General features: G+C 35.6%; 1 protein-coding gene across 2 annotated transcripts; it reads right to left on the bottom strand.

The window, feature by feature from the left end:
- Positions 1–629: 629 nt before the first annotated feature.
- On the bottom strand, positions 630–25,800 carry si:dkey-251i10.3. 2 transcript variants are annotated; one of them, NM_001256628.1, is made up of 15 exons: positions 25,558–25,800; positions 23,517–23,610; positions 23,198–23,268; positions 20,519–20,583; positions 20,278–20,426; positions 18,405–18,560; positions 16,002–16,121; positions 14,470–14,564; positions 14,262–14,385; positions 13,138–13,215; positions 11,124–11,457; positions 7,778–8,214; positions 5,697–5,881; positions 2,305–2,404; positions 630–1,019 (listed from the first exon to the last, which is right to left on the bottom strand). In NM_001256628.1, the coding sequence occupies exons 1-15, from the start codon at positions 25,593–25,595 to the stop codon at positions 708–710; spliced, it is 2,358 nt and encodes a 785-aa protein (NP_001243557.1). In that variant the 5' UTR covers positions 25,596–25,800; the 3' UTR covers positions 630–707. The 2 variants fall into 2 exon arrangements, with proteins under 2 accessions (NP_001243557.1, XP_005165685.1); XM_005165628.6 differs by having other exon boundaries at positions 7,778–8,211; positions 25,558–25,785.
- Between the last annotated feature and the right edge of the window lie 1,355 nt (positions 25,801–27,155).

The following is a 27,155-nucleotide window of genomic DNA, read 5'->3' on the forward strand; positions in this document are numbered from 1 at the left end:
ACTTTTTCCTGTGTGTGTGTTTTGACTCTGAAACTCGCGCGTTCCCAAATAGACACTCCCACACCATCCCACTTTAGTTCCTCCGACACTCCCCCCTAAACAGAGCTGGACACGCCCACTTTTCTGACTTTTTCCAAAGTAGAGGTGTGAAAACACCCTGCTGAAACGAGGGGGTTTCATGGCCCTTTAAAAGCAGAAAATCCGACAACAAAGACCCTGCACTGTTGCCCACCTTAAGACTTATTTGCAGGAAGAATGGGACTAAACTACACCTGAAACACTTCATCACTTGGTGTCTTCAGTCCCTAAATGTCTTTTAAGTGTTGTGAAAAGGAATGGCAACATTACAAAGTGGTAAATGCTTTATGGTTACAACTTTTTTTGAAATGTGTTGCAAGAACCAAAATTGGAATCTGTGTTTATTTTGAACAACAATGCAGATGATCAGGAACACATTAAATAATGTTTGTACTGTCTGCAGTGAGATACAAGTCAAAGTAAATTTAGAAATCACTACTCTTTTATTTGTGTTTTCCTTAGTCCCAACTTCGTCTGATTTGGGGTTGTGGTATGTTATTTTGGATGCAAATATTCTGATGAAAATGTGTTTAAAAAATATTGACGAGACATTTATTTTGTAATTTATTAGAGGCGTCTTCCTGAAACATTTTACATCATGAATGAATCCAGTAACTAAAGACACAAATCTATTGCTTTCTCTTCTTCTTGGGTGCTCTTTTTCCTGGCTTTTTTTGTGATGAGCGTTTTTCACCCACTTTGGCCCTTTTGTCTCTTTGCCCCAACGTGAGAGCTGGTGCTTTACCTGCTGCTGTGCTGCTCTTCCCCTTTATTAAGTCCTCTTTGGCCATGGGTTCAATTATTGCACCCATTTTGGTGACGACTTTGGGTGTGGTCATCTTCTTTACGACACTTTGTGTGTTCCACGTCTGGCCAACAGGAGTACGGATGGTGGACTCAAACTGTGCAGGGTTTTCATAGGGGAATGGGAGGTGACTGACCTGTAACATCAAGAACAACAGATAGTATGAGCGTTTATTAGGTGGCATCTGAATGATTTGGTCCCATATAGGACTGAACAATATATCGTTTCAGCATCGACATCACAATGTAGAAATCTACAGGATATGGATTGATTATAATTAACCAGAACACATAGTTCAGATTTGTAAGGCCTGTAAATGTAAGGTTTAAACTGAATTTTAACCATTTTGGCACAAGAAATTGTAGAATTTGTAGCTTTGACAAAGACTAATTGAATGCAATTACTTATACAATGAAGACTCTACCGTAGTCAACATTTGAAGTGGATCAAAAAAGTTTTTAAAATGGTGCCAAATTTTACGACAACTTTAATGAAAGGTTTTGATTCACTTCAAATGTAAAAGGTCCCGTGAAGTGCCTTGAAATGTGCATTTTTTTATTTGCAGTCTGTCGTAATCTCAACCGAAACATGAAGAGAGGGCGGGATATAGAGTAGCTCCTCCCCTTTTTAAAAAACAGCCAATAGCCTTTTGTTTTTTTCACAGCTCTGCCAGTGAGAGTGAATGAGCTCAAGTGCATCAAATGAAAAGCGTCTTGAAGGGGGTGGAGCAAGTCAATGCCAAAGAGCATTTGATTGGTTAAGATTTGATGAGAAACTGAAGTACGAGGTGACATGAATAAAACCGTTGATCCATTTAGGTGGAAGTGACAAACTACAAGCTTCACCTGTTTATATTAGTTGTATATCTTCTAAATGTGAATTTTGTCACTGTTTCAGAGGACACTAGCTTATAGATATCCTACAAACAAACAATACTGATACTAACTGATTTCATGGGATCTTTAACTACTGTATACTGTGTTATTTTACATTTGATAAATTTCTGCACCTCAATACTGTTAAGAGACTCCAAAAACCCTAAAGCACCATTTCATTTGTGTATTTTTGTTCTATTGTATTAATTTGTGGCTGTAATTTGTGCACTTCCTATCAATGTAAAGTAATAAATCCTTACCAAAGAGTGTTATTTCAAATCAGCTGGTGAAATTATATTGATATCAGAATATATGTTGCAGAAATATAAACTATATAGCCTAACTGTAACCCTAACAACATACCACAACGTCGTTTTTCCCCCAATATCATATCGTCCTACTCCCATTCCCCAAGATTTCAACTTTTTAATCACGATAATAAGTTTTCAGCTTCAGATTTGTTCACTTTATTTAGCATCACAGCTTGAGGAATCCAGTGCAATCATAATCCAATTCATAAAAAATAGCATGTATGTGTAAAATGACCTGATGGGCAGCGATTGATGTGTTTCTCTTCTCTGATATGATGACGTCAGGCAGCTTTCGGTCTTGCCTTGGAGGCGGCGGATCCATTTTCTTGGTAAATCTACAAAAACAAAATCAAATCAACCATTAAACCTATAATAAGGCTTTAACTTTGGTATGAAACATTAGTGTGGGTTAAATTAAAGTTCTCTATTTAATTATTTGCTTTTAGAAAAGAACATTTAAAATAGATCTCTCCTCATTGGAGGAACGCAGCCTGAAGCCACACCCACCTGTATCTAAGATGAAAACTACAGTTTGGCTTAATTTTCATAAATAATTTGCTCAATTCTATTTGCTGGAAAATAATTGCTTTACTGTTACTGTAAGCTTCATTGTCCATTTTTGGGGCTATTTGTTTTGCAGCATAATAGATTTACAACATATATAACATATCACACACTTAAGACAAATTTTGAACGACATCAATTGTACTAAAACAGTGACTACCTTTTCCTATTAAAATTAAGCATACCGATAAAACAAGAAACAAATGAACATTTAAATCTGTTGGTCCTAGCCAAAAGAACCCTATACAGTGATCCTGAGGGAAACGGTAGAAATAATGTCCAATGCACTCTGATGAGCTTACCTTAACACCTGAATTTTATACAAATGTGATTTGTAATGGGCATTTTCACCTCAAATAGCTGCAGGTGTTTAAAACCTTTACCTTTTTACCTCTTAAAAACAACCATTAGAGTCCAATCAATAATAAACCTAACTAATTTCTGCCGACCATAAAGTCTTTCAGTAGTTTCATTAATATTAAATTTATTAATCAATTATAGTACCTAGGTACTTAAAACTTTCAACTAATTAAAACTCATTTTAAAAATTCATTTTTATTTCTGCAGTGACATTTCTGAATCAAACACCCTTATCATAATTACTAAATATTTTTTTTTAAATGAGCACCATTTTAATATTTGTATTTTACCATTATTGCATTAGCAATGCCAAATTACTGTTGGCAACAGAGGTTAAATATTAGATTTTTTTACTTCTCTTTTGTGTACTTGAATGCTTTTGTTAAATGAAACTTTCTTACCCTGTATGTGTTCAAAATAATAATTGTGGTCATGAATATCGACTAAATATTTCATTTTAATACTTAATATATTCAGCAGGTTATTTATTAAAATCGTATTTGATATATGATCACAATCCATTTTTTTAGCAAATTAAAATATTTTAATTAATTGAAAAGCAATTTTTTTTTTTCAAAGTTTTTGGGTTGATCTGAAAAATGATCAACAAAATTGTGCTCTGATTTCCGAAGCTTTAGAAAAACAGTATTTGCAACCATTACATATAATAAAGCCCTGTGTGTAAACCTTAGAAACATTTTTCAAAATTGAAAACAGACGCAACATTAAACTGCACAGTCAACGTGATGCCAAAATTGTTAAGTGTGTAATTGCTGGACTACTAACATCACCAGACACAACAACACAGACAATGACTGTTTTCAAACACTCCCCTCATCTCGACCAATCGCATGTCAGACAATGCTGGCATTTATGGTCATCAAAAGCTCATATAATGCTTAACAAATCACAATTTCAAAAGGAAATCTGACCCCCTCCTACAGTTTTGTCACATGATATACTACCAAACATGGGCTGAATTATACATGCTGTATAATGTTCAGTGCTGGGCATGTTACATAAAAACAGCAATTAGTTATAGTTACTTCTTACTAACATTGACTGATTTACATCATTATAAAAGTAACTAATTACCAGGGAAAGTAACTACTGTGCTAGTTTGAACATTTTGTGAAAAAATATTTACAGTTGAGGTCAGAATTATTAGCCCCCCTTTGAATATTATTTTCTTTTTTTGAATATTTCCCAAATGATGTTTAACGGAGGAAGGAAATTTTATATAATAAAATTGATAATATTTTGTTCCTCTGGAGAAAGTCTTATTAGTGTTATTTTAAGATCAAAATTATAAGCCCCTTCAAGCTAAATTTTTTTTGTCGACTGTCTACAGAACAAATCATCATTATACAATGACTTGCCTATTTACCCTAACCTGCCTAGTTAACCTAATTAACCTAGTTAAGCCTTTCAATGTCACTTTAAGCTGAATACTAGTACTCTTGAAAAATATCTAGTCAAATATTATTTACTGTCATCAAGACAAAGATAAAATAAATCAGTTATTAGAGATGAGTTATTAAAACTATTATGCTTAGAAATGTGTTGAAAAAAAATCTGCTCTCCGTTAAACAGAAATTGGGGGGAAAATAATAAACAGGGGGGCTAATAAATTAGAGGGGCTAACAATTCTGACTTCAACTGTATATACACACTGTATGCAGAATAAAATCGACATTAAATTAAATACATTATTATATACTAGATTTATGTTGTGTTTGAGAAAATAACGTGCGATTATTATAGCATTATACTGCATGGAGGAGCCAGGAGAAAATGGAAAACTACTCAGACTGTGTTCGTCTGACATAAACACAAAAAATAAATAAAGCACATACACTGAGGATTAGGGTTGAGCCCCTAAACGACATAATATTGAATCGCTATAAAATGTCAACAACAATGATAAGCTTTGGACTTTTTTGTGCAACAATGGGAATCCAAAAGTTGTGTTTAAAAATGTAACAATTTTTTTGGCCACCTAAAATTTATCAGCCGAAAATATTATGCCATTTAACCCCTTCAGATCCTGCGTCCATTACAATGGACATTACATCACATCCCATTTTTCTGAAATTTGGAACAAAATTCAGGTTTGAAGGGGTTAATTGACCCTCTAATTTGTGTGGCTTCAGTCATTGTTGGGGTACTCTTTTAAATATGAAAGCATTAACAACTTACATTTAAATATATATCAATATCGTTTAATATAATTATCGAGAATGCATTTTTGCCATATCGCCCAGCCCTACTGAGGATGGCTTGAGGGTGAGTAAATTTGGCATTTTTGGGTGAACTATTTCTTTATTTGAAGAAATGTATGTATTCTCTTGACATTATATAAAATTTAAATCATCCATTTAAAGTCTGCATGAAGCTGCATGTCTTAGAGAAACAGTATATAAAATCAGAACAGTGGGCGTGGCTTGTTTTTTTCTACTGCGAACTGATTGGATGTAGTAAAGTAGGCGTTCCATTCAGAAAGATCAGGAAAGAGTTAGGGGAGAGTTAATACAGCCTCACAGACTCCTCCTCCACACCATTTCTGTTTGTTGTCAGAAGGGGGCGTGGTTAATTATGTCACGCCCAAAAACTAGCAATGTGAGCTAAAAAAAACCACATGGTTAGTTTTGACCTCATTTGTACCGTAAAATCTTTGACAACAGCTAAAAACAGTTTGGCTACCTTTTGCGTTTCCGGCGGGAGGGTTTGAGTCCGATGCCCCCCCACTCTCCCCAGCCTGGCAGTGTCAGGTCCACCACTTTAGGCCTTCCTGCCTCTTCCTGTTTCTTTTTGTCTTTCATGAAGTCAGAAATGACATCATCGCCAGCAAAAGCCTCCTTGATGATGGAAAGCTGCTCATCGTGCTCCTAAACGCAAAGAGAAGCCATGTTAAACAGCATTTACACCTAATACACAAATGCACTTCATTAAACATGTGCATATATACAACACCTACATGCTATAAAACCTCAGATTACTATGTTTACATATAATAACTTTATTATTTATAGTATTTAAATGTAACTTTACCTTAATTTGATTGTATTGCAATAATGTACACCTTTTGTACAGCCGCTCTGACACAGTAATTACTGTAAAAAGTGCTGTACAAATACACTTGAATTGAAAAACCTCATTCATGAAACATGAGCAGCACGATTTTGGTCTAAATAAAGTTATTCTGCTGTAAATTCTGAGTTTCATGTTCATTTTGCATTTTTAATTTGTTTTCACTTCGATACGATTTTAAAATTTGCTTTTCATTTCAGTTTAGTTTGTTTCATTAACTCTTGCGCAGAGCTCTTAGTAATATAAACAAAACAATTCGTTAAACAGACACTGAACCCAAATCCACACCAACGAAAAGAACAAAAATAAAAAATTATGAAGAATTAAGACAAAACTTCTTTATATTAATGATCATACAGTATGGTCTGTAGTTAAACATACCTACCTCGCTTTTTTGGCAAATAAAGAAAAATAAATAAATAAATAAATAAAATAAATAAATTAAAATAAGGGCTGTTTGGAGCTTATGTAGGCCTACAGAATTCAAAATTCATGTTTACCTGAATAAACTAACATCATTTAATTTCATCACTAATAATCAAAGTAGAGCAGTTTCTCAAGCAGCTTTTGATGCATTTTGAAAACCGGAGATAAGCCCCTGGTCTAATGCGCCACCTGGCTAGAGAAACCATTCTCAAAGACTTCTTTTAATCATTATTTGGGTCGCACACATATTCTGAATGCCTTTGGCAGAATTCAAATGAGCAATTTTAATTCCAAGATTACAGTGGGATATATATATATAAAATCACGTGCTTGGCTTATGTCCGCCTGGCAAAAGCACCATCTACTTCTCTAAAGAGCCATAGGTTTCCCTTCACAGAATGGGTACTTACACCTCATTCACATGGGGTGTCAGCATCAATGCTTCCCATTTACTTTGAATGGGTGACTTCAAGCATTGCCGAACTGAATTGTAGATCTGTCGGTGCTGGGATTTTCTCAACTTTTAAAGCGCTAACAAAAGTGGCAGTCAATCAGATCACTTCATGCAAATATCCCAGATCAGACAGTAGTAAATTGCGGACTTATTTCATTGGCTGATGCTGCTATGATGATAGCGTTAGCCCCAAACTTCAGACATGCCCTCCATCAAGCGTTGCCGCTGAAGCCCCCGTGTAAATATGGCGTTACGAATTTTGAAAACTATGTTGGTTAGTTTTTTTCAGTGGCTGTTTTGTTTAGTTTTTCATTTATTGGGATTTTTAAATTTTATTTAAGTCAAGATGTTTTTTGACCAATAGTTTTAGTCTTCGATTATGAAAATAAAAGTGCTGGGAAAAGATTATATCTAATATCCAAATTAAGAGTTTTTTTTTTGACATATATATATATATATATATATATATATATATATATATATATATATATATATATATGTGTGTGTGTGTGTGTGTGTATTATGTATATATTTATCATATATATCTGACACACACACATACATAAAAATAAAACAATTCTGTTACATAGATATTTAAATGTATATATAATTTGCATCATATGCAAACATTTATATCTAAATATAAACAAAATTTTTCTCAAATATATGCACGCATGTGTGTATTTATATATACATAATAAATATACACAGTACACACACATAAACTTTTACTTTGGATGTAATCAATCATAATAACCTTGGAGAATTTCTGCAGTAATGTATTTTATTTCCCAAGTGACAGCGTTCAACTCACCGTTTCCTCGTGTTCAACCACTGTTGGCAGGAAGGGAACTTTGATGACTTTGGCTTCTTTGGTTAGCACTTCACTCAGGCTGATTCCCTTCTTATTCTGTGGCTCGGATGTTTTGTCTGCGATGGCTGTTTGTGTCACTGATGGAGTCGTGCTGGGCTGCGGCTCAAAACCTTCCCCCAAATCCTCCAGGTCTTCCATATTCCTGACTCGAACCTGCCCTTCATCTAAAAGCTCCTCTCCATCTTCCTGCCCTTTTTGAGTCTTCTCACTCCTCATTAGGTTAAAAAGGCTGTTAAACTTGGACACATCCTCCTCCTCCTCTTCTTCTTCTTCTTCTTTTTCTTCCTCTTCATCATCATCATCATCTTCCTCCTCTTCATCATCATTATCAGAAATCTCCACCACGTCTTCTCCAGCTACCTCGCTTACATGTTCTGCTAAAAAAATCAAACATTAATCCAGACCAGTGCTTTCCACACATAGACTTTACCTGGGTAGGCCACCCAGGTGTAATAATGGCCACCCAAGTATTATGTGACACTTTTGTTTTTGAATTATTATCATCCTTTTACACTTTTTTGTATCCGCACAGTATAACCAAACTTCCGTGATCAATTTAGTGGAAAATCTTCTCTCGTTTCATTCTGTGCGCGTGAGACCTGTCAGCACATCACATACTTTGCACACCCACAGAGACGCGCCTTTTGGGGCCTTAAAAATTTACCCGGCCAGGGTTTCTAAATCTCCTAAAATGTTTTGCACTCGCTTTCTAAAACTTGAATGCGTTTTTGCATTGCTCTTATATTAAAGACTACTTTCTGCTTGCTTCAGAGCTGACAGCGCACACTAACGCTAACGAAATAATAGATTCTTTAATCTAAACGATTCAGAAAAACTTTACTATATACTCAGAGAGAAACTGAAACTGGCTACAGAATATATGTATACCATTAGAAATGGTTAATCAACGCATTTGCCTTCATTTAAATATTCCACAAGTTTTATTCGTGCAATTAGGATAATTTTTTGAGATATTGTCTGTTTTTATTATTTTTTCTGTCATCTATTTCTTATCTTCTGATTATTTTATTAATTTGGTGATGCTAATACATTACTATTTTATAGGCTATTTTATATACATATCTAAATATCTTTGGCATTCAAGTTTGCCTTGAACCTGAAAGAGAGAAGCAGATTTAACCTGCCAGTGGGTGCACATGGCTCCTGAATAGCATAAAAGTTTCAGAAATAGTGGATTTATTTTTTTCATTTTTTTTTACTTTAACACATTGAAAAGAAACTGTGTATAACAGTGTCATAATAAATAAAATTGGTAAAATGAAATAATGTTTTGTTTGTTGCATATAATTAACTATTTATGTGCTGTGGGTAAATGGTGTGTTTCAATCCGGCTACCACCGCAAGTATATATCAAACCTGTGGGAAGCACTGCAGACAAACAGTTTGAACAACAGTCACAAAATATTTGGCCTGAAAGTGGGTCGATGTCAACTTTTCATTCATATCTTTATGGCGCCAGCAACCAACATTTTTCAAAATATTGTCTTTTGTGTTCAACAGAAGAAACTCAAATAGGTTTTGAACCAGTGAAAGGTGAGTAAATGACAGAACTTTAATTTTTGGGTGAACTATCCCTTTAACAACCAAGAACCCTGAAACAGTGTTAACATGAGTATTGTCAACGTTGAATCTACTTAAAATATTCCTACTACAAGTCTTGCGTTTAGCATCATCACTGACAGAAATTAAATACACTGTGTTTTCCACAAACTGGCAACCCATAGTGCTGAAATACAATTGGATAAACTAGTACTGGGCGGAGTTACAGACCAAAACAAAGACAGATATTTCAACACGGAAATCACATTTTCATAGGGGAATAACTTAGGGCCTACTCACACTATGCCATCCGTACCGTGCCCAGGCCCGTTTGAGAAGTGTGAGTGCGCTTAATCGGGCTCAAGTACGGTTCACTTGGCCGGCCCTGGCCCGGTTGGAAGAGGTGTGCCTGAGCGCGGTTCACTTGGGCTTTGGCGCAGTACGCTTGTGTGTGAGTGCAAAACGCGCCCGAAACTGAAAGCCAGACGTGACTTTTAAGGGACTGTTTCATATGGATTTATTAATAATTCTTACTGTTCAATGAACGCAAACTGCCGTAGTTTATTAAAGACTCAAACCCCTCACTGCATGACAGCTGCGCGCCTTCAGCAGACCTCCTCATTCCTGCAGCACGAGGGCTTTATGATTGTTTATGAGCGCCAAAAGTGGCGGATCTGTTCGGCGAAATATCTGACTGCGTGTCCCCGCATCCCTAAGGACTGTTTGGCGAAATATTTGACGGCATATCAAATGACTGAAACGATATAACTAGAGAAATCTCCACTGTGCTGCTGAGTGAGAAAGAGCTTCTCACTGAACAGCGCAGCAGCAATGACGTAAGCGTGCCGAAGCCCGCTTGTGGTGTGAGCGCGGGCCGTCGGGGGAGACGGGAGGGGGGACAAGAGCGCCTTGGCCCGGTTCGAGGCAACTGTACATAGTGTGAGTACGGCCTTACTGTAGCACTGTTAATCTGATAAACAAATATCTGTAAAGATATTATGATATTTTTATGCTTTAGTACAGTCAAAAATCCACATACAGCACCTTAGCTTAAAGGGAACTTGTTATGCCCCTTTTTCCAAGATGTAAAATTAGTCTCTGATGTCCCTAGAGTGTGTGTGTGTTTCAGCTCAAAATATCACACTAGTAATGTTTTATAACTCTTTAAAACTGACCCTTTTAGGTGTTTATCCTAGGTATTGTGCCTTTTTGGTGACTGTTGCTTTAAATTCAAATGAGATGGGGGAAGCTACAAACACCTATGCATCAGCATAGTGGCAGATTCAAAACAGGACTAATGTTATCTGTGTGAAAAACTGAAAACGTGAAAAAAAAAAGGTTCAAAAAATGCAGTATATAGAGACTTTGGTGTTTGTGCATCCTAAAACTCCATGTTTATAATCATCTTAGTCTCTAACATTATATTCAGCTAGTATGGTGTTAAAATTCTAATGGTGGACGGCTGCTTCTCACTCAGGGCTGTCTATGCTAATGAGGGAGAGACGGTCTCTACTGGGAGGGGTTTTCCCCCTCTGATGACACGTATAGAGGGAGAATGTCAATCACAGTGTTTCTGCAGACAGTTTTTATCAAGTGTGATCATAAAAGAACAGAATTACTATTACAAACTGGTTATATTCACAGACTGTTTCCACTCAACTGTCTTTGAACGCCTTATAAAAGTGATTTTTGCATAATGCGCGCAAATAAACATTAGTTGTCTTACTTTTTTCCTCTGTAGGGATCAAATCCTCAGCTTCATCAGCCTGTCTCATCTTCCTCTTCCTCTCAAACTCTCCTAAAAGCTCCTCTTCCTCATCCTCTTTCTCTTCTTCTGCCGCCTGAAGCTCATCAGTTGTGACACAGCTGACCTCGGGCTCTTCTTGCGTAAGCTGACCTCTCATCCAGGGATTCACAGGGTCGATGATCGGCTCGGGATCGTTCACGAAATCTGGAACAGCCTCCAGATCTTCGTCTGCCTGCTCGTCGTCAGAAAGCACCACTATTTTCTGGGTGAGATCCTTATTCATCTGCAGTTGCTCCTGCATCGCTTTACGTGCCTAACAAGAACGGAAGATTTAGAAAACATCACTTCTGTGTAATCAAAATAAAATAGGCTCATGACTGTATCAGACTTTCTTGTTTTGATTGTTTTAACAGTGTGAGCAGGGCTTTAGGTGGATTAAGTAAGACGCTTGATTAAAGAAGACTCTAAATTAGAGCATTGTCTTAATCATATTAATCAAATCAGATTACAGAGTATTGGTGTCCATGTAAGCATACTCTCTGTGCCTGCTCATCATCACAATGAATTCAATTATTGATAGGGGTGTAACGATTTATCGTTGTACGATTTATTGCGATGCAAAAATGTCACAATATGCATCGTGGCGTTATGACGATTTGATTACGATATGACGTCCGTTTTCTCTTATTAGTTGAGCTGTTTGCACGTGAGCTACGTTCCACCTGCTGTCGGACGTGAGATGTTAGCAGACCAAGATGAGTGGAGTTGAAATAAAGGATGGCCCATCCTCTCAAAATCAGACGTCTGGCAACATTTCGGTTGTACAGTCATTGCTTTAGACTCGTCCGCTGTTTGACACGCATACTGGGACAAACATAGCCTAAGTTTTAGTCTTCACAGTGATTTACATACTTTGCACAGCGACATGGATACCTCCTAATGGTGTTGAAAGAGTCACATACTATATTTATAAGGTACAATTAACCCTAAAATATCATTCTGTCTTCATATAATGATGTATTGGCGGACGCAAAAGCACACATGACGTGAGCTGACCGTGAGCTGTTATAACAGAGGGCGGACTATGATAGACGCGCGCGCGTCTGCTTCAGTGAACAGAACCTGCAGGTTGTGACTAACAGGTAATAAAGTAGTAAACAACATTCAGTTTGTGGAACAGAGTGATCGTTCAGGAGCCGCGTGGGAAGTATGAACAGCAGTGGAAATGAAACCGAAAGCGTGCACATTATTTAAACAATCATATCGCATTTTAGAGTTATGATTACGACAAGCATGAACTCTTTTGAGTACAGAGGTACACCAAAATGCACGTCAACATGATACACTTGATAGCGCCGATATCAGCGACGCCGAAGAAATAGTAAACCTGCCTAAACTGCTGAAAAGAGCCACGAATGTTCTGTGTAATGAAAAGACGGCCACCCTGTCACTCATCATGCCCAACATGAAGACAGCCATGCATAAAAACCTCTCAGACAGACACACATAAGTTCAGGATTATTTTAAAGAACTGCTGATTACCTGGAAATGTAGAAATTTTTTATTTTTTTTTGCACACACAAAAAACGCAAGTGACCAAGCAAAGCCTTAAGCTCTTACTGTTAAATTCAATTGAATTTAATCATTTCAATAATATTTTATAAGAAGTTTTTAAATTGTTTTATTTTCCAGAGACAGTCCTGTTTAATTTATTTTCTTAAAGAAGGTTCAGTTTAACAAGTTGAAACAAAAGAAATGCATAAAAAAATAGTTTACTTGGTAATGAATTTTTTTTAAATAAAATTTGCATTTCAGTTTAGCTTTCAATTTTTATTCCAAATATCGTGATGCATATCGAATCGTGAACAGTATATCGTGATACACATTGTATCGTGAGCTGAGTGTATCGTTACACCCCTAATTATTGAATATCATCAGGTCTAAAATATAAAGATTAAAAGCATGAAGAAGAAAAAAAGTATCAAATTCTCACTGAGTCGTCATATTTGGCCATGATGGCCTTTGATTTGGCCCACTTCCCGCTGTTCTGATGCTTCAGAGACATCCTCTCCTGTAGTGAAAACATATAAAGAAAACATCATTTAACCCGAATGACTCTCATTCATTTATATTAATCACACTTTTCATACACTGTAAAAAATGTTCCACACAATCGATTTGTGTTCGGACAAAATAAAGGAATTAAGCTGACTTATTAGTTTTTACAAATTTAAGTAGATTGAACATAAAAAAAAATTATTTGTCCCACAAAAAACCTCAAGAATTGTGTTGTTTCAGCCCATTTTTAGATAAGGAGTTCCAATAAACTTTAGGGATGCACAATATATTGGTGGCCATATCATTATCAGCCGATAAATGCTATTTTTAATGTTATCGTTATCCATCTGATATCAAAATTAGGCCGATATCTATAAGCCGATGGGTTATATAATTGTACAGAACTGCCTGCCTCGTGCAAGCGTGGGCCAAACTTGTTTAGACTTGTCCAGTGCTTTATAACAGAGCTTTCCTCACATTGTTTATTCCTTCAAAGTCTGTCTTTTCTTCATGTGGCATTGCTGGGTGTTATTAACTCAGTAAGTAACCTTGTTCCTTATCATTGTAGATATGTTTGATAGAGTGTCATTGTGCATTTTGGTTTAAATAACCTCAGGAAATATAAAACGTGTAAACATAATAGCAGCGATGCACATGTGCTAAACATCTTGTTGGGTTGTTTGTAATCTGATATGATTATTTGTTATTATCAACACGTTGCTTGCCATGTGTTGTTGATGTAAGATTGGATTCAGTTTGATCAGGATATAATTATTATTCTAAGCGCACGTGATGGCTATCACTGCACGCACGCAGTTCAGTTCGAGTACGCTATTCAGCTCATGAGATCAGTTCAAACCGTTATGAATTTTAAAAATAAAACTAGTTGTTTACGTATAAAAATTGTACATTTTGCAATATTTATCGGCTATAATATATTGGCCTCCAAATCTTAAGAGTTATCGGTTATCGATATAGGACAGAAAAATCTATATCGCTGCATCCCTAATGAACTTAGTTTTTTTGTATGTGTTTGCTCTCTCAATCCACCACACACACCTGCATCCTGGACATCTCCATCTTTTTGAGCTCCTCCAGAGCTTCTTGAGGATTGCTTTTCACCATTTCGTCAAACTGCTTGAGAAACTCCTTACGCTTGGCTTTCTTTTGAACCCTGTGGTACCTGCGCAAGATTCATTTCATACTTCAAATAAAAATAAAGACAAGCAAACTCATTTTTTAGAAATGTTTCAGATGCACAACTCACTGTTTACTCTTGATTTTCTTTTCTCTTTTGGCTTTAGCCTCGTAGTATGACTGGAGCGCTCTTGCCTTTTGAAGCTCAGCACGACGAATCTTAGCCTGCAATAATAAAACGGTGTTATAAGCTGTAGCAGAAGAAAATATGGAGCATTAATGACAAAAACTAACGACAAAAGATGTTCTGTTTGGCTGTTTCTAGCTGTGTTTCCATCCAAAGATGCAAATTAAATTAGCAAAACTGGATTATCCCATAAAAGATGTGCGAATAAAGCAACGTTTCCATCCAATGAGTCAAAGAGAACAAACTTATCACTTCCTGATTAACTGGCGCCAAATATCAAAAGTAAAAACGAAATTTGATGCGTTAGGAGAAGCTGTGTGAATCTTTTTTCTTATTTAATAAATGACTTGCGCCTCAGAAGACAATGTGGACACGCAATGAATGCTTGGTGGCGCAGACGCTCTTGACTGTTTTTAAGGTAATTAATAAAAACATTCATTCATTCATCATTTATTTATTTATTGCCATGTCAGCTACTAAGGCTATTTTCATGGTAATTAATAAAAAATATTCCATATATATACAAGGTTTGTGCAATGAATTTATATATTTATATATTTATATATATTTATATATATATATATATATATATATATATATATATATATATATATATATATATATATATGTATATATATATATGTATGTATATATAAATTCATTGCACAAACCTTGTATAATTAAATATAAAAATAAATTTACTAATAAATCTAAAATGACTGTTGTGTACTGTCCTTTGAAAGGGTGAGGCTGTGAGCAAACACGGCCTCATAAGCGGAGACACAGCGGAAGAACATTATAGTTGCCATTCCTGTTCCTAATTAAGTAAATATTTATATATTATGTGACGCTATCATTATTAAAATATTAAAATCAGTGATCACCCATTAAGAAAAATAAAAAATGTAGAAAGAAATCAATACTGTGACGCGGTGGCGCAGTGGGTAGCGCTGTCACCTCACAGCAAGAAGGTCGCTGGTTCGAGCCTCGGCTGGGTAAGTTGGCATTTCTGTGTGGAATTTGCATGTTCTCCTCATGTTGTGTTTGTGTGGGTTTCCTCCCTTTTCCAAGTCCAAAGACATCTGGTATAGGTGAATTGGGTATAGGCTAAATTGTCGATAGTGTATGTGTGTGAAAGAGTGTGTATGGATGTTTCCCAGTGATGGGTTGCAGCTGGAAGGGCATCCACTGCGTAAAAAACATATGCTGGATAAGTTGGCGGTTCATTCCGCTGTGGCGACCCCAGATTAATAAAGGGACCAAGACCAAAAGTAAATGAATGAATGGATATTTCTATTTGATACATTGCCAGTATCGAAAATATCGATACATTATGATCGATCCGCCCACACCTATTGTATAACATGACATAACCCCAACACTAGGCCTATTTCATCTATAAACACTAATAACAAGATAGCAACAGCTACAAAAGCACTATAGCAAATAGAGCAGAAGCTTTATAAAGGTCAAACCTCCTCCAAGCTCATGGCTTTCAGTGAAGCCTCCTCTACAGGCGTCAGGACTGGATCGAGGACTGGCTGGCTGTTGCTGTGCAGGAGTTGGAAAATCTCTTGTTCAAGAGGAGTTTTAACCTGCCAGAACACACACACACAGTTAATCATAAAAACAACATCAAGTGCTTCTATCACACATATTTAAGTTACATCTGGTCTGCATGCAAAGAAAGATAATTATACTGACTGAACATCTTGCGATTTAAGATCAGAAAGCGTACGTCTGTGTGCTTGCATATGGTGCATGTTTTTGAGGACATAAGGCGGTGTAATTACAGCAGTAAATAACCAATCTGTACTTCAAGAGGAAAAGCGATCGCAAAGTAGTGTGACAATTAATGAGACAAGACACAGATGATAAAAATGTAAGTATATTTTATACAATTAGACTGTTTGAGATCAAAAAAATTCATAAAAATGTGCTAATTAACCTAAACAACATTGTAGGAAATGTTTTATGTATATTTTTCTTTTTTTAAGACTAAAAGGAAATTAAATGTTGGTAAATTGGCTGAGACAGCTCTCAAGACTAGTTTTTAATCAGCAGATGGCGCTCTGGGCTAGCTTTTAACAGCAAGTGGCGCGTTAGGCTAGTTTTTAACAGCAGATATTGCTCTAGGCCAAGTTTTAAACAGCAGACGGCGCTCTAGGCTGGTTTTCAAACAGCAGACGGTGCTCTAGGCTAATTTTTAAAAGAGCAGACGGCGCTCTAGGCTAGTTTTTAACAGCAAACTGAGCTCTCTGGTAATTTTTTACAGCAGACGGCGCTCTAGGCTAGGTTTTAGTAACAGACTGCACTCTAGGCTAGCTGTTAAAGAGCAGAAGGTGCTCTAGGCTAGTTTTTAAACAGCATATGGTGCTCTAGGCTAGTTTGTAGCAACAAACGGTGCTCTAGGCTAGTTTTTAAACAGCAGATGGTGCTCTAGGCTAGTTTGTAGCAGCAGACGGTGCTCTAGGCTAGTTTGTAGCAACAAACGGTGCTCTAGGCTAGTTTTTAAACAGCAGATGGTGCTCTAGGCTAGTTTGTAGCAGCAGACGGTGCTCTAGGCTAGTTTTTAGCAGCAGACTAAGCTCTCGGCTAATTTTTTTTTTACAGCAGACGGTGCTCTAGGCTAGTTTTTAGTAACAGATGGCACTCTAGGCTACTTTTTAAAGAGCAGAAGGTGCTCTAGGCTAGTTTTAGCAGCAGACAGCGCTCTAGGTTAGTTTTTAGACAGCAGACAACACTCTATGCTAGTTTTTAGCAGCAGACAACACTCTAGGCTAGTTTTTAAACAGCAGACGGTGCTCTAGGCTAATTTTTAGTATCAGACGGCGCTCTAGGCTAATTTTTTACAGCAGACGGTGCTCTAGGCTACTTTTTATCAGCAGACGATGCTCTAGGCTAGTTTTTAAACAGCAGACGGCGCTCTAAGTTAGGTTTTAAACAGCAGACAGCGCTCTAGGCTAGTTTTTAAACAGCAGACGGTGCTCTAGGCTAGTTTATAAACAGCAGACGGTGCTCTAAGTTAGGTTTTAAACAGCAGACAGTGCTCTAGGCTAGTTTTTAAACAGCAGACGGTGCTCTAGGCTAGTTTTTAAACAGCAGACGGTGCTCTAAGTTAGGTTTTAAACAGCAGACAGCGCTCTAGGCTAGTTTTTAAACAGCAGACGGTGCTCTAGGCTAGTTTTTAAACAGCAGACAGTGCTCTAGGCTAGTTTTTTAACAGTAGATGGTGCTCTAGGCTAGATTTGAACAGTAGACAGAGCTCTAGGCTAGATTTTAGGCACTTTAGGCTAGTTTTTAAAAGCAAACGGCAATCTAGGTTAGTTTTTAATTGCACAAAAAGCTAAGCTTAGAATCAATACAGAAGGTATGCATTTTTAAAATCTCAAAATTTAAGCAAAACCATTACCTTAAACAATTTTTCACCACAGCTCTAATGTTCAATTTGTTTGGTTTTAAACACATCTAAATTTCAACCCTATATGAATAATTATTTTACCCACAATAAGCATGCAGTGAAAATGTTATATATAAATGACAGCACACAAAACAAAAACAAACAAAAAAAAACATGGTCACACTTTATTTTAATGGTCTGTTTGTTGAATTTAAGTTACATTGCATCTACATGTCAACGAATTTTCATTAGATTATAAGCAGACTGTTAGGTTGGGGTTAGGATTAGTGTACGTTGACATGTACTTGCAAAGTTTCTTATAGTCAGTTAAATGTCTGTTGGAGAAGCAATATCAGCAGATATTAAGCAGACAGTCTACTAATACTCAAATGGACCATCAAAATAAAGTGTTACCAAAAACACAAATAAATAAACAAACACATACACAAAACATTTTAATTACAAACAATTAAATAACCTTCCATCCAGCCACGACCTGCTCCACCCGTTTAGGACCCGATGGCTCCTGTTTCAGAGGAAACACCATTTGTTCAGCCCTCTGGTTTTGGACGATGATGTTCTGCCAGTTAGACACCTCCTCAGCGGTCTTAACATAGGCTATGCCTCTCTGAATCTGTGAACACAACAGACAGGAAACAAATTCAGCAAATTAAACAAGATATCTACAATATCAGAAGCTGAGAATAAAATCAGATCATCAAGCACAATGACAGCATTCAGCCCTAATGAATATCAGAATAAATACACAAACCCTTTAACAACTTTAGCTTTGTGACCGTCTTGAAAAGAAAATGTTTATATGATTTTGCATAATGAAGTCTCAAAGCCACTCCTTTCAAAGATATTAGACTGTTTTTTACCTCATGTCAGATTATATGGATATTCATTCATATTATATTATGTCATATTATGTATAATGGGTAAAACAAATAAAAAGTGCAGTTAAGTGCAACATTTAATCCACCAAGAAGGACATAAAAATGAAAGAAATATTTTAAAGAGAAATTTTGCCCTGATCTCCATCTTAAATAATAACATTAATTAAAATAATAACAATAATAATAATTAATCTACATATAAAATAAAATACTTACATATAGCCTAAAAGTAAAGTCAAATTAGATGCATAGTTTTGCATGTATTTTAATAGACATCTCGCTCACACACTGAATTTAAGCAGGAAAATAATAAGTACAAGCTTTCAAGGTCATCCAATTATGAAATAGCCTATCAGATATTACTGTAGGACAGCATACACTTATTATCCCCCACTGAAAACCTAAATGCGTTTGATTATGAATTAGATGTGATTGACTGAAATATGTAAATTGGGTTGACTGAAGCATGCATATGTATTACACAAACGAACATTACCGAAATAAAATATTTAACGCCAATATAAAATTCAAATCAAAACAGATACCTTCCTATTGCTGCTTGTTGTTTACATAAATTATGAATTAACTATATACGGTTGGTATAATATGCCTGGTGCCAATAATCTCTAAACCAAAAGCATTTAATTTGTTTGTTTTTATTTATATACACAGCTGAAGTCTTAGAATTATTAGCCCCCCTGTTTATTTTTTCCCCAATTTCTGTTTAACAGAGGGCAGATTTTTTCAACACATTTCTAAACATAATAGTTTTAATAACTCATTTCTATTAACTGATTTGTTTTATCTTTGTCATGATGACAGTAAATAATATTTGACTAGATATTTTTCAAGACACTTTTATACAGCTTAAAGTGACATTTAAAGGCTTAACTAGGCTAATTAGGTTAACTAGGCAGGTTAGGGTAATTAGGCATATTGTATAACAGTAATTTGTTCTGTAGACAGTCGGAAAAAAACTGGCTTAAAGAGGCTAATAATATTGACCCTAAAATGGTGTTTAAAAAATTAATAACTGCTTTTATTCTAGTTGAAATAAAACAAATAAGACTTTCTCCAGAAGAAAAAATATCATCAGACATACTGTGAAAATTTCCTTGCTCTGTTCAACATCATTATGAATTATTTAAAAAAAAAAATATTCAAAGGGGGGGCTTATAATTCTGACTTCAACTGTATGTATGTATGTATGTATGTATATATGTATATATGTGTTACTTCCCTTTTTCCATAAAGGTCAGTAAATGTACATTTAAGTGTTGTAGTGTTTTGTTTTTCTGCAATACTATTCACTTTGCGGGTTTTATTTTGTTTTGTCCCTCCGTCTATCTGCATTTCTTTATTTACATAATAGTTTTTTGTAATAAGCACCAACTTTTTGAAAGTTGTCATGATAAATAGAGTGAATGACGTCCGAATCCAGCATTTGCTGACCTTCTCTTTTTGCTGCTTGTTGAGCGGCAGCTCCAGAGTCTCTTTAGTGCTCTGCAGGTTCCTCAGCTGTTTCTTGGTCTTGTTGGAAGCTCCTGCGGTTTTCTCCACAACCCCCAGCAGGTCCGAAAGGTTGATTTTGTCTCCTGCACCTATAAAAAATATATATTAAAAGCTCAGCATAATGCTCAATTCTGGACAATGATAAAACGTGAATGTATTATAAGAGGCATTCTGCATTTACCTTCTGCGTTGACAAAGAACTCAGAGACCTGCACACTGGCTTCAGAGCGCTCACTCTGCTTTTTCCTTTAGTAAAAAAAGATAGAGACACATTAAAGAATGGCATTACAATGAAAAAGGCAAACATCTGATGTGAAAACTGTTTTAAGCCCATTTAGCCCAGCCGGCCATTAATATCACTTACTGAACAAACAACTTTGTTGTTCACAGTACAAACTTTAACTCAACAATTTTATTTTTTTTAATTGTTCATTACAAAACATGCTAATAAGTCATCATATTTAGAATTTTACAGATGATTTGTCATGATACAAGCACATTTATTGAAACTTAGAGATATATTTTAGTTTCTTCTTAGATGATCTCCTTCGATTTATCCAAGACGTAGGTGCCATTTTTTTTTCAGCAGAAAATTAAAAGCTGATTTGAACTGAATCCGTTGTCCTTGGTGAATCCAAATTGATGCCCATGAAAATCTAACATTATTCATAATATTATTAGCTTTAAAGCTCCTGTAAAGTTTTATATAATGTGTATTTATTCGATATTTGATGTAAGCTCAGCTATATTAGCTTTGCGTCTTAAAACAAACAGCAAATTCACTTTGTTTACATCACAGCTCTGGCAGTGAGAGCGGATGAGCTTAAGCTATCCCTTTAATGGACAGTTCTTGGTGTGTGCACCATACCTGCCAACACTCCCGTTTTTCTCGGGAGTCTCTCATATTTCAGACCTAACTCCCGCCACCCTCCCGTTTTATTATTTCTCTGGGAAAACTCCAGTAATTCCCGTAATTCTAAACACCTTCGTGAATTAGTAAAGTGTATATAAAGAGATTAGGCTTTGATTACATACATTTCGATGGTTTCATAGCACTACACCAGTCCCACGCACCAGTAATTCAACTAAAAAACAATAGTAATTCATAGTAAAAAGCTTTTGAACCATACTAAAGTGCAATGTAATGTAATGTATTTTTTATTTAATACCATGTCAGCAACCAAGGCCTTTTTAATGGCAGGAATCTTTCAACAATAAATATACAATTTAAAAATCAACAAACAAAATAAAACATAAATTAAATAAGATTTTTTGTGTTAATACATGATAAAAATTCTAAAATCTTTTCTGGTTTCACTTTGTTAAAAATGTCCTTCAAAGATTTCATTTCATAAAAAAGGCTTCTGTAATCAGTAAAAGCAGGACAGTCCAGTAAAATGTGTTTTATAGTAAGAGGAGTTTTGCAGCACAAACACTGAGTAGGGTTTTCACCTTGGAGCAAAAAACCATGTGTTATTCTCCATACTAAAGTGTATGAGTGTAATGTTTACAACTATTTTTAAAGAAGGCCACGGCATATTGTAGTATAGTGTGCAATGGAGGCCAGCTGGCGAGTGCAGCGTAAAAGCCTCACTCTCATAACCTCCTCCTTAGAGCATTTGCCTCGAAACGAGTGGGTGGGTGTAGGACTGGTTGGAATACAATAAACAGAAATGCTTTTGAGTACCTTGGATTTTACTACAGTCATCTGTGTTGTAATGCAACATACCTTAAGTGTAAAATACTACAGTAATATTTTGATATTCATATTGTTGTACAACTACATGAATGAGTTGGTCAGATGTGAACTTTACATATTTGCAATACAGTGCTTTCCCACACTTTAACCAGCAGAGGTCCTTATAGAGCTCTGATTTAGAAAGCTCCGAGTAACAAGCCTTTTTCTGATACAATTGAGTTGAACAGTTCACTGGCTCAAAAAGCTTCGTTTCACCATAACTACATTCTGCAACACCCCCGGGTCACCAACTTTGGTATAACATTCGATCGCTGCAAACACCACAAACATCGCCTCACCCACCCATTCTCCTGGAATTTTAGAGACAAATATTGGTAGTTATGGTGTGCACAAACGCTTGTGAGCTTGTGTAATACTATAATATTGTAAACAATGTTCACTTTCCCTTTCATAGGACCTCAGTGTATCACCAGGAGCCATGTGGATTGATTTGGGCTTTCATCCTTAAAATGGGTGACCATTGACTGCTATTACATAGATCAGGGGTTCTCAAACTGGTACGTGTACCAGTAGTGGTGCGCAGGCTTCCCTTAGTGGTACGCGGAGGAATGAAATATGTCATGTACATGCTACACACATTTAAAAATGTATCAAAAATGATGGATATAATATGCCACATATAACATATAGCCTATATTTCTGAGGTAATCTGCCACGTATTTTTGAACTGTGCAGAGTTGTAGCTGCTTTATTGGGCCCACTGCGCTACTGTATTTCAATACTGCTCATTTTGGTGGTACTTGGAGAGACAATTTTTTTCTGAGGTGGTACTTGATGAAAAAAGTTTGAGAACCACTGACATAGATAAACCAAAAACCACAGATTCAGCCATAAAACTTTAATGTTCTACCAAAAGAAATCACCTACATCTTGGATGGCCTGAGGGACAGTAAATGAACTGTAAATTGTCATTTTTGGGTAACCCATCCCTTTAAATGTTCAATCCTGTTTATCTCCTGAGCATTTAGTTATCTCCATGGGTGCGAGTTCTCCTCTGATGTTTCAGCCAATCAGACTAAAGTACTCAGACTGACCATGGAGTAAATAAAATTTAATTTAATTTAATTTTCATTTAGCACGACCAAGAGTAAAATCCCAAACCTCTTTCTTCCACCCATAGAACTGATGGCCTCAAGAAGCTTGTTGTGTTTCCTCTCATCATCACTGCCCTCCTGCAAAAAGAAAACAAAAAATACAGAATAATCAAACATTCAGCTTGGATCGGGTACAAGAGATACAGAGGAGTTCTCCATAAAACAAAAGTCTCTCCATAAAAAAAATCTGTCTTGTAATATTAGTAACAGTTAGGATCGTATTGCAATATTTACGAGCAAACTAAAACGTTATGATTGTGACAGGTTTGACAGAAAGTGCACACGTCATTAAACACAGTATGAAGCTTTATTTAGAGCTGGCCCACCTCATCTTCGCTGGCACTGATGGCTTGTTCAGGATCAGTGTAAAGCTCTTCTTCATCTCCACTGTCTGCAGCCATTGCTGAAGTTACACCTTCACTGTGGAGGATTACAAAAACATAAATGCTAGACAAAAAATCTGATTGAAGTAAATTTGGTTTTATATTCACACATTCAGACTTTCTCCGTAATCATATAGTTTCATAAAAGTGTTCATTGCATAATCTAAATAGGGAAATCATATTAGCAGCCACTGACTATCAAAGTACAACATTTTTCAGTCAATTAAATAGTGCTAATGTTGTTTTGAAGTCATACTTGCATGCTATTTCAGACTAAATATAAAAATGTAGCATGGTAAACAAAATAAAGAAGTTTGTCGCAGTTCAAAAAAATAGTAAAGTACTTGAAATAACCTGTAATACAACAACTATAGCAATATAAACAAATGACCCAATTCTGTATAACTACAGGGTATATTATCCAACAATACACCAGTTTACTAAAGTAAAAATTAAAGCATGTGTTGAAGCATTTATAGTGGTGTAAATACTATAATAATACACTTTACTAAAACACTGTATTGATTATAATTTACAGTGATACAGCATTTTATATATGAGGTAGGCCAACATTTTAGACTTCAGGCTGGTTTTAGCTTCTAGAAAGCAACTCCTGCCTTTTTACTAATATATTATTGGAAAGTCTTGAGGTAAAGTTGGTTTTATATTCACACATTTAGACTTTCTGCATAACATGATTTCAGAAAAGTGTTCATTGCATAATCTAAATAGGGAAATCATATTAGCAGCCACTGACTATCAAAGTACAACATTTTTCAGTCAATTAAATAGTGCTAATGTTGTTTTGAAGTCATACTTGCATGCTATTTCAGACTAAATATAAAAATGTAGCATGGTAAACAAAATAAAGAAGTTTGCCGCAGTTTAAAAAAATAGTAAAGTACTTGAAATAACCTGTAATACAACAACTATAGCAATATAAACAAATGACCCAATTCTGTACAACTACAGGGTATATTATCCAACAATACACCAGTTTACTAAAGTAAAAACTAAAGCATGTGTTGAAGCATTTATAGTGGTGTAAATACTATAATAATACACTTTACTAAAATAAAAAAACACTGTATTGACTATAATTTACAGTGATACAGCATTTTATATATGAGGTAGGCCAACATTTTAGACTTCAGGCGGGTTTTAGCTTCTAGAAAGCAACTCCTGCCTTTTTACTAATATATTATAGGAAAGTCTTGAGGTAAAGTTGGTTTTATATTCACACATTTAGACTTTCTGCATAACATGATTTCAGAAAAGTGTTCATTGCATAATCTAAATAGGGAAATCATATTAGCAGCCACTGACTATCAAAGTACAACACTGATTAGTTAATTAAATAGTGCTAATGTTGTTTTGAAGTCATGCTTGCATGCTATTGCAGACTAATACTCAAAGTAGTATGGTAAACATATAACATAAAGAACATATAAAGAAGTTGTCACAGTTAAAAGATGAACAAATATGCGAACATAAAACCAACTTTACCTCGAATCAGTGAGGAAAGCCAGGATACATTCGCATTAAAAAACACTATTCATTTATAGTAAATACTACAGTGTTTTTAATATTAAAGTACTTTTTTACCTGTAATATACAAGAACTATAGCAATATAAACAAATGACCCAATTCTGTACAACTGTATATTATCCTACAATAGACCAGTTAAACTAAGTAAAAACTGAAGCATACTGCAGTATTTATTAATTTATCAGTTCACTATTATTAATACTAGTGTGTTAAAGCATTTATAGTGGTGTAAAAACTATAATAATACACTTTACTTCTATCAAAAACACTGTGTTGACTATAAAAAGCAGTACTACAGCATTTTTTATGTGAGGTTAGGCTAATATATTAGACTTCAGGCTAGTTTTAGCTTCTAGAAAAAATAACTGTTTTTTACTATTATACTATTGGAAAATAACAACAAAGAAGTATTTGGTTAATGAAGTCTGAGCAAACCTTGGCGTTGTTTTCTGAAGAGAGCTCCTCTTGACCATGCTGTAGTTTAACCACGTGTCCAGCAAAAAGTAATAATTATTGACTCTCTTTTCTCTGAGATGATTCAGAGAACCGGAGACTTCGAAAGTGAATATATCCGTCAATCTACAAAGATCGTCATGTTTCCTGAAATGCTGAAAGACAAAATATTAGTATGTCTGACTGAATTCACAATGTACTGAGTCTTCCGTGTGTTTACTAGCCGGTTGAAGCTCAGCTATTGTGAAGTGGTAGCGCCATCTGCTGTGCTGGAGAATAGTGATAGTGTGCTAATCCTGCACGTCTGGGGACATTAGCAAAACTCCGAGGGGCCCGCGCGAGTTAATAAACACTTTAAAATCACCCCCAATCTCTGCCAAACCGTATTTCAGCTTATTCCATTATCAACAGACAACGGATTGAAAAAATCAGTGAAACAATGAAAAGACATACAATTGCAAATAACCCACACAAAAATACTACAGTGGGCAGTTTATATGCTACAGTGTTTCTGAAATATATTATAGTAAAGTACTTAAATTATGTGTGGTACATGCTGTGGTAATGCAACAATGGTTAATGTATAAACAGACCTGTAGCCAGTTCTTTTTTTCTCAAAAAGTGGACCTTTTTGCAGTTATTCACTTCATTTTCTATTTAATTATGAGGTTTAAATACTTCATTTAGTGACATTTTAAGCACAATTTTTAGCTGGATTAGCTTGTTGGGATGGTCATCATAACCACACTTTTGATGTAGCAAGCTACTATTTCCTAAAGATTTAGAAGAAAGAAATATGAAGAAAACAAATACTGATTTTTAAAATACAAAGTTACATATAATAAATTAAAAACTGTAGCCTATTGTGTCCTTTATCAAGCACATCAACTTTCATCAGAAGTTGGCAGTTTGAATATTGAACGATTAAAACATATTAACATAATAATAATAATGTAGAGCTTGACGATTTTTCTCTCTTGTAAACATTTAAATATATGGATAACAACAATAGCCAAATTAGTAGTATAACTATGGACAGCTTTTGGTGCCTCACACTTCCCTGCTGAAAAAAAACAGCTTAGCCTAAACTGGTTGGGTGGTTTTAGCTGGTGGATCAGCATGGTTTTAGAGAGGTTTTGGCCATTTCCAGGCTAAATCAAGTCGAAACCAGCTAAAACCAGTGTGACTAACCTGGTTTAAGCTGGATGTAGCTGGTTTTGGCTGGACTCCCAAACTAGGTTAGTCAAATTTAGCTAATCATCTCCAAGCCTGACTAGATAAGACCAGGCTGGAAATGGCTGGAATCCAGCCTGGAATGGCCAAAACCCCCCTAAAACCTGGCTGGTTGACTAAGCTGTTTTTTCAGCAGGGTTATTGGACATTTTTTTTCCTTCAGGAATAAGGTTCAAGATTTAGAATAAAAGTTCCTTGTAAAATGTTTTCTCTACAATACAGTAGGTCTATATTGAAAGATAACTTCATCAGATTCTGTTTGATCTTAAAGCATTTTTATGGGTTATTTTGCCCAATTATGGTGGCTTAGTAAACAAAATAGGACAAATGAGCAAACATATGAAAGA

The sequence above is a fragment of the Danio rerio genome, chromosome 5 (genome assembly GCF_049306965.1).
Source record: "Danio rerio strain Tuebingen ecotype United States chromosome 5, GRCz12tu, whole genome shotgun sequence".
Taxonomy (NCBI): Eukaryota; Metazoa; Chordata; class Actinopteri; order Cypriniformes; family Danionidae; genus Danio; species Danio rerio.

What these genes read in the sequence shown, in the direction of transcription:
- si:dkey-251i10.3 (NM_001256628.1), bottom strand. Translation starts at nt 25,595, where the DNA reads ATGGTCAAGAGGAGCTCTCTTCAGAAAACAACGCCAAG. An exon ending in TCCCGCCGGAAACGCAAAAG is followed by an intron (nt 2,405 to 5,696) that starts GTAGCCAAACTG and finishes TTGTTTTTGTAG; the next exon opens with ATTTACCAAGAAAATGGATC. An exon ending in CATCAATCGCTGCCCATCAG is followed by an intron (nt 1,020 to 2,304) that starts GTCATTTTACAC and finishes TTGATGTTACAG; the next exon opens with GTCAGTCACCTCCCATTCCC.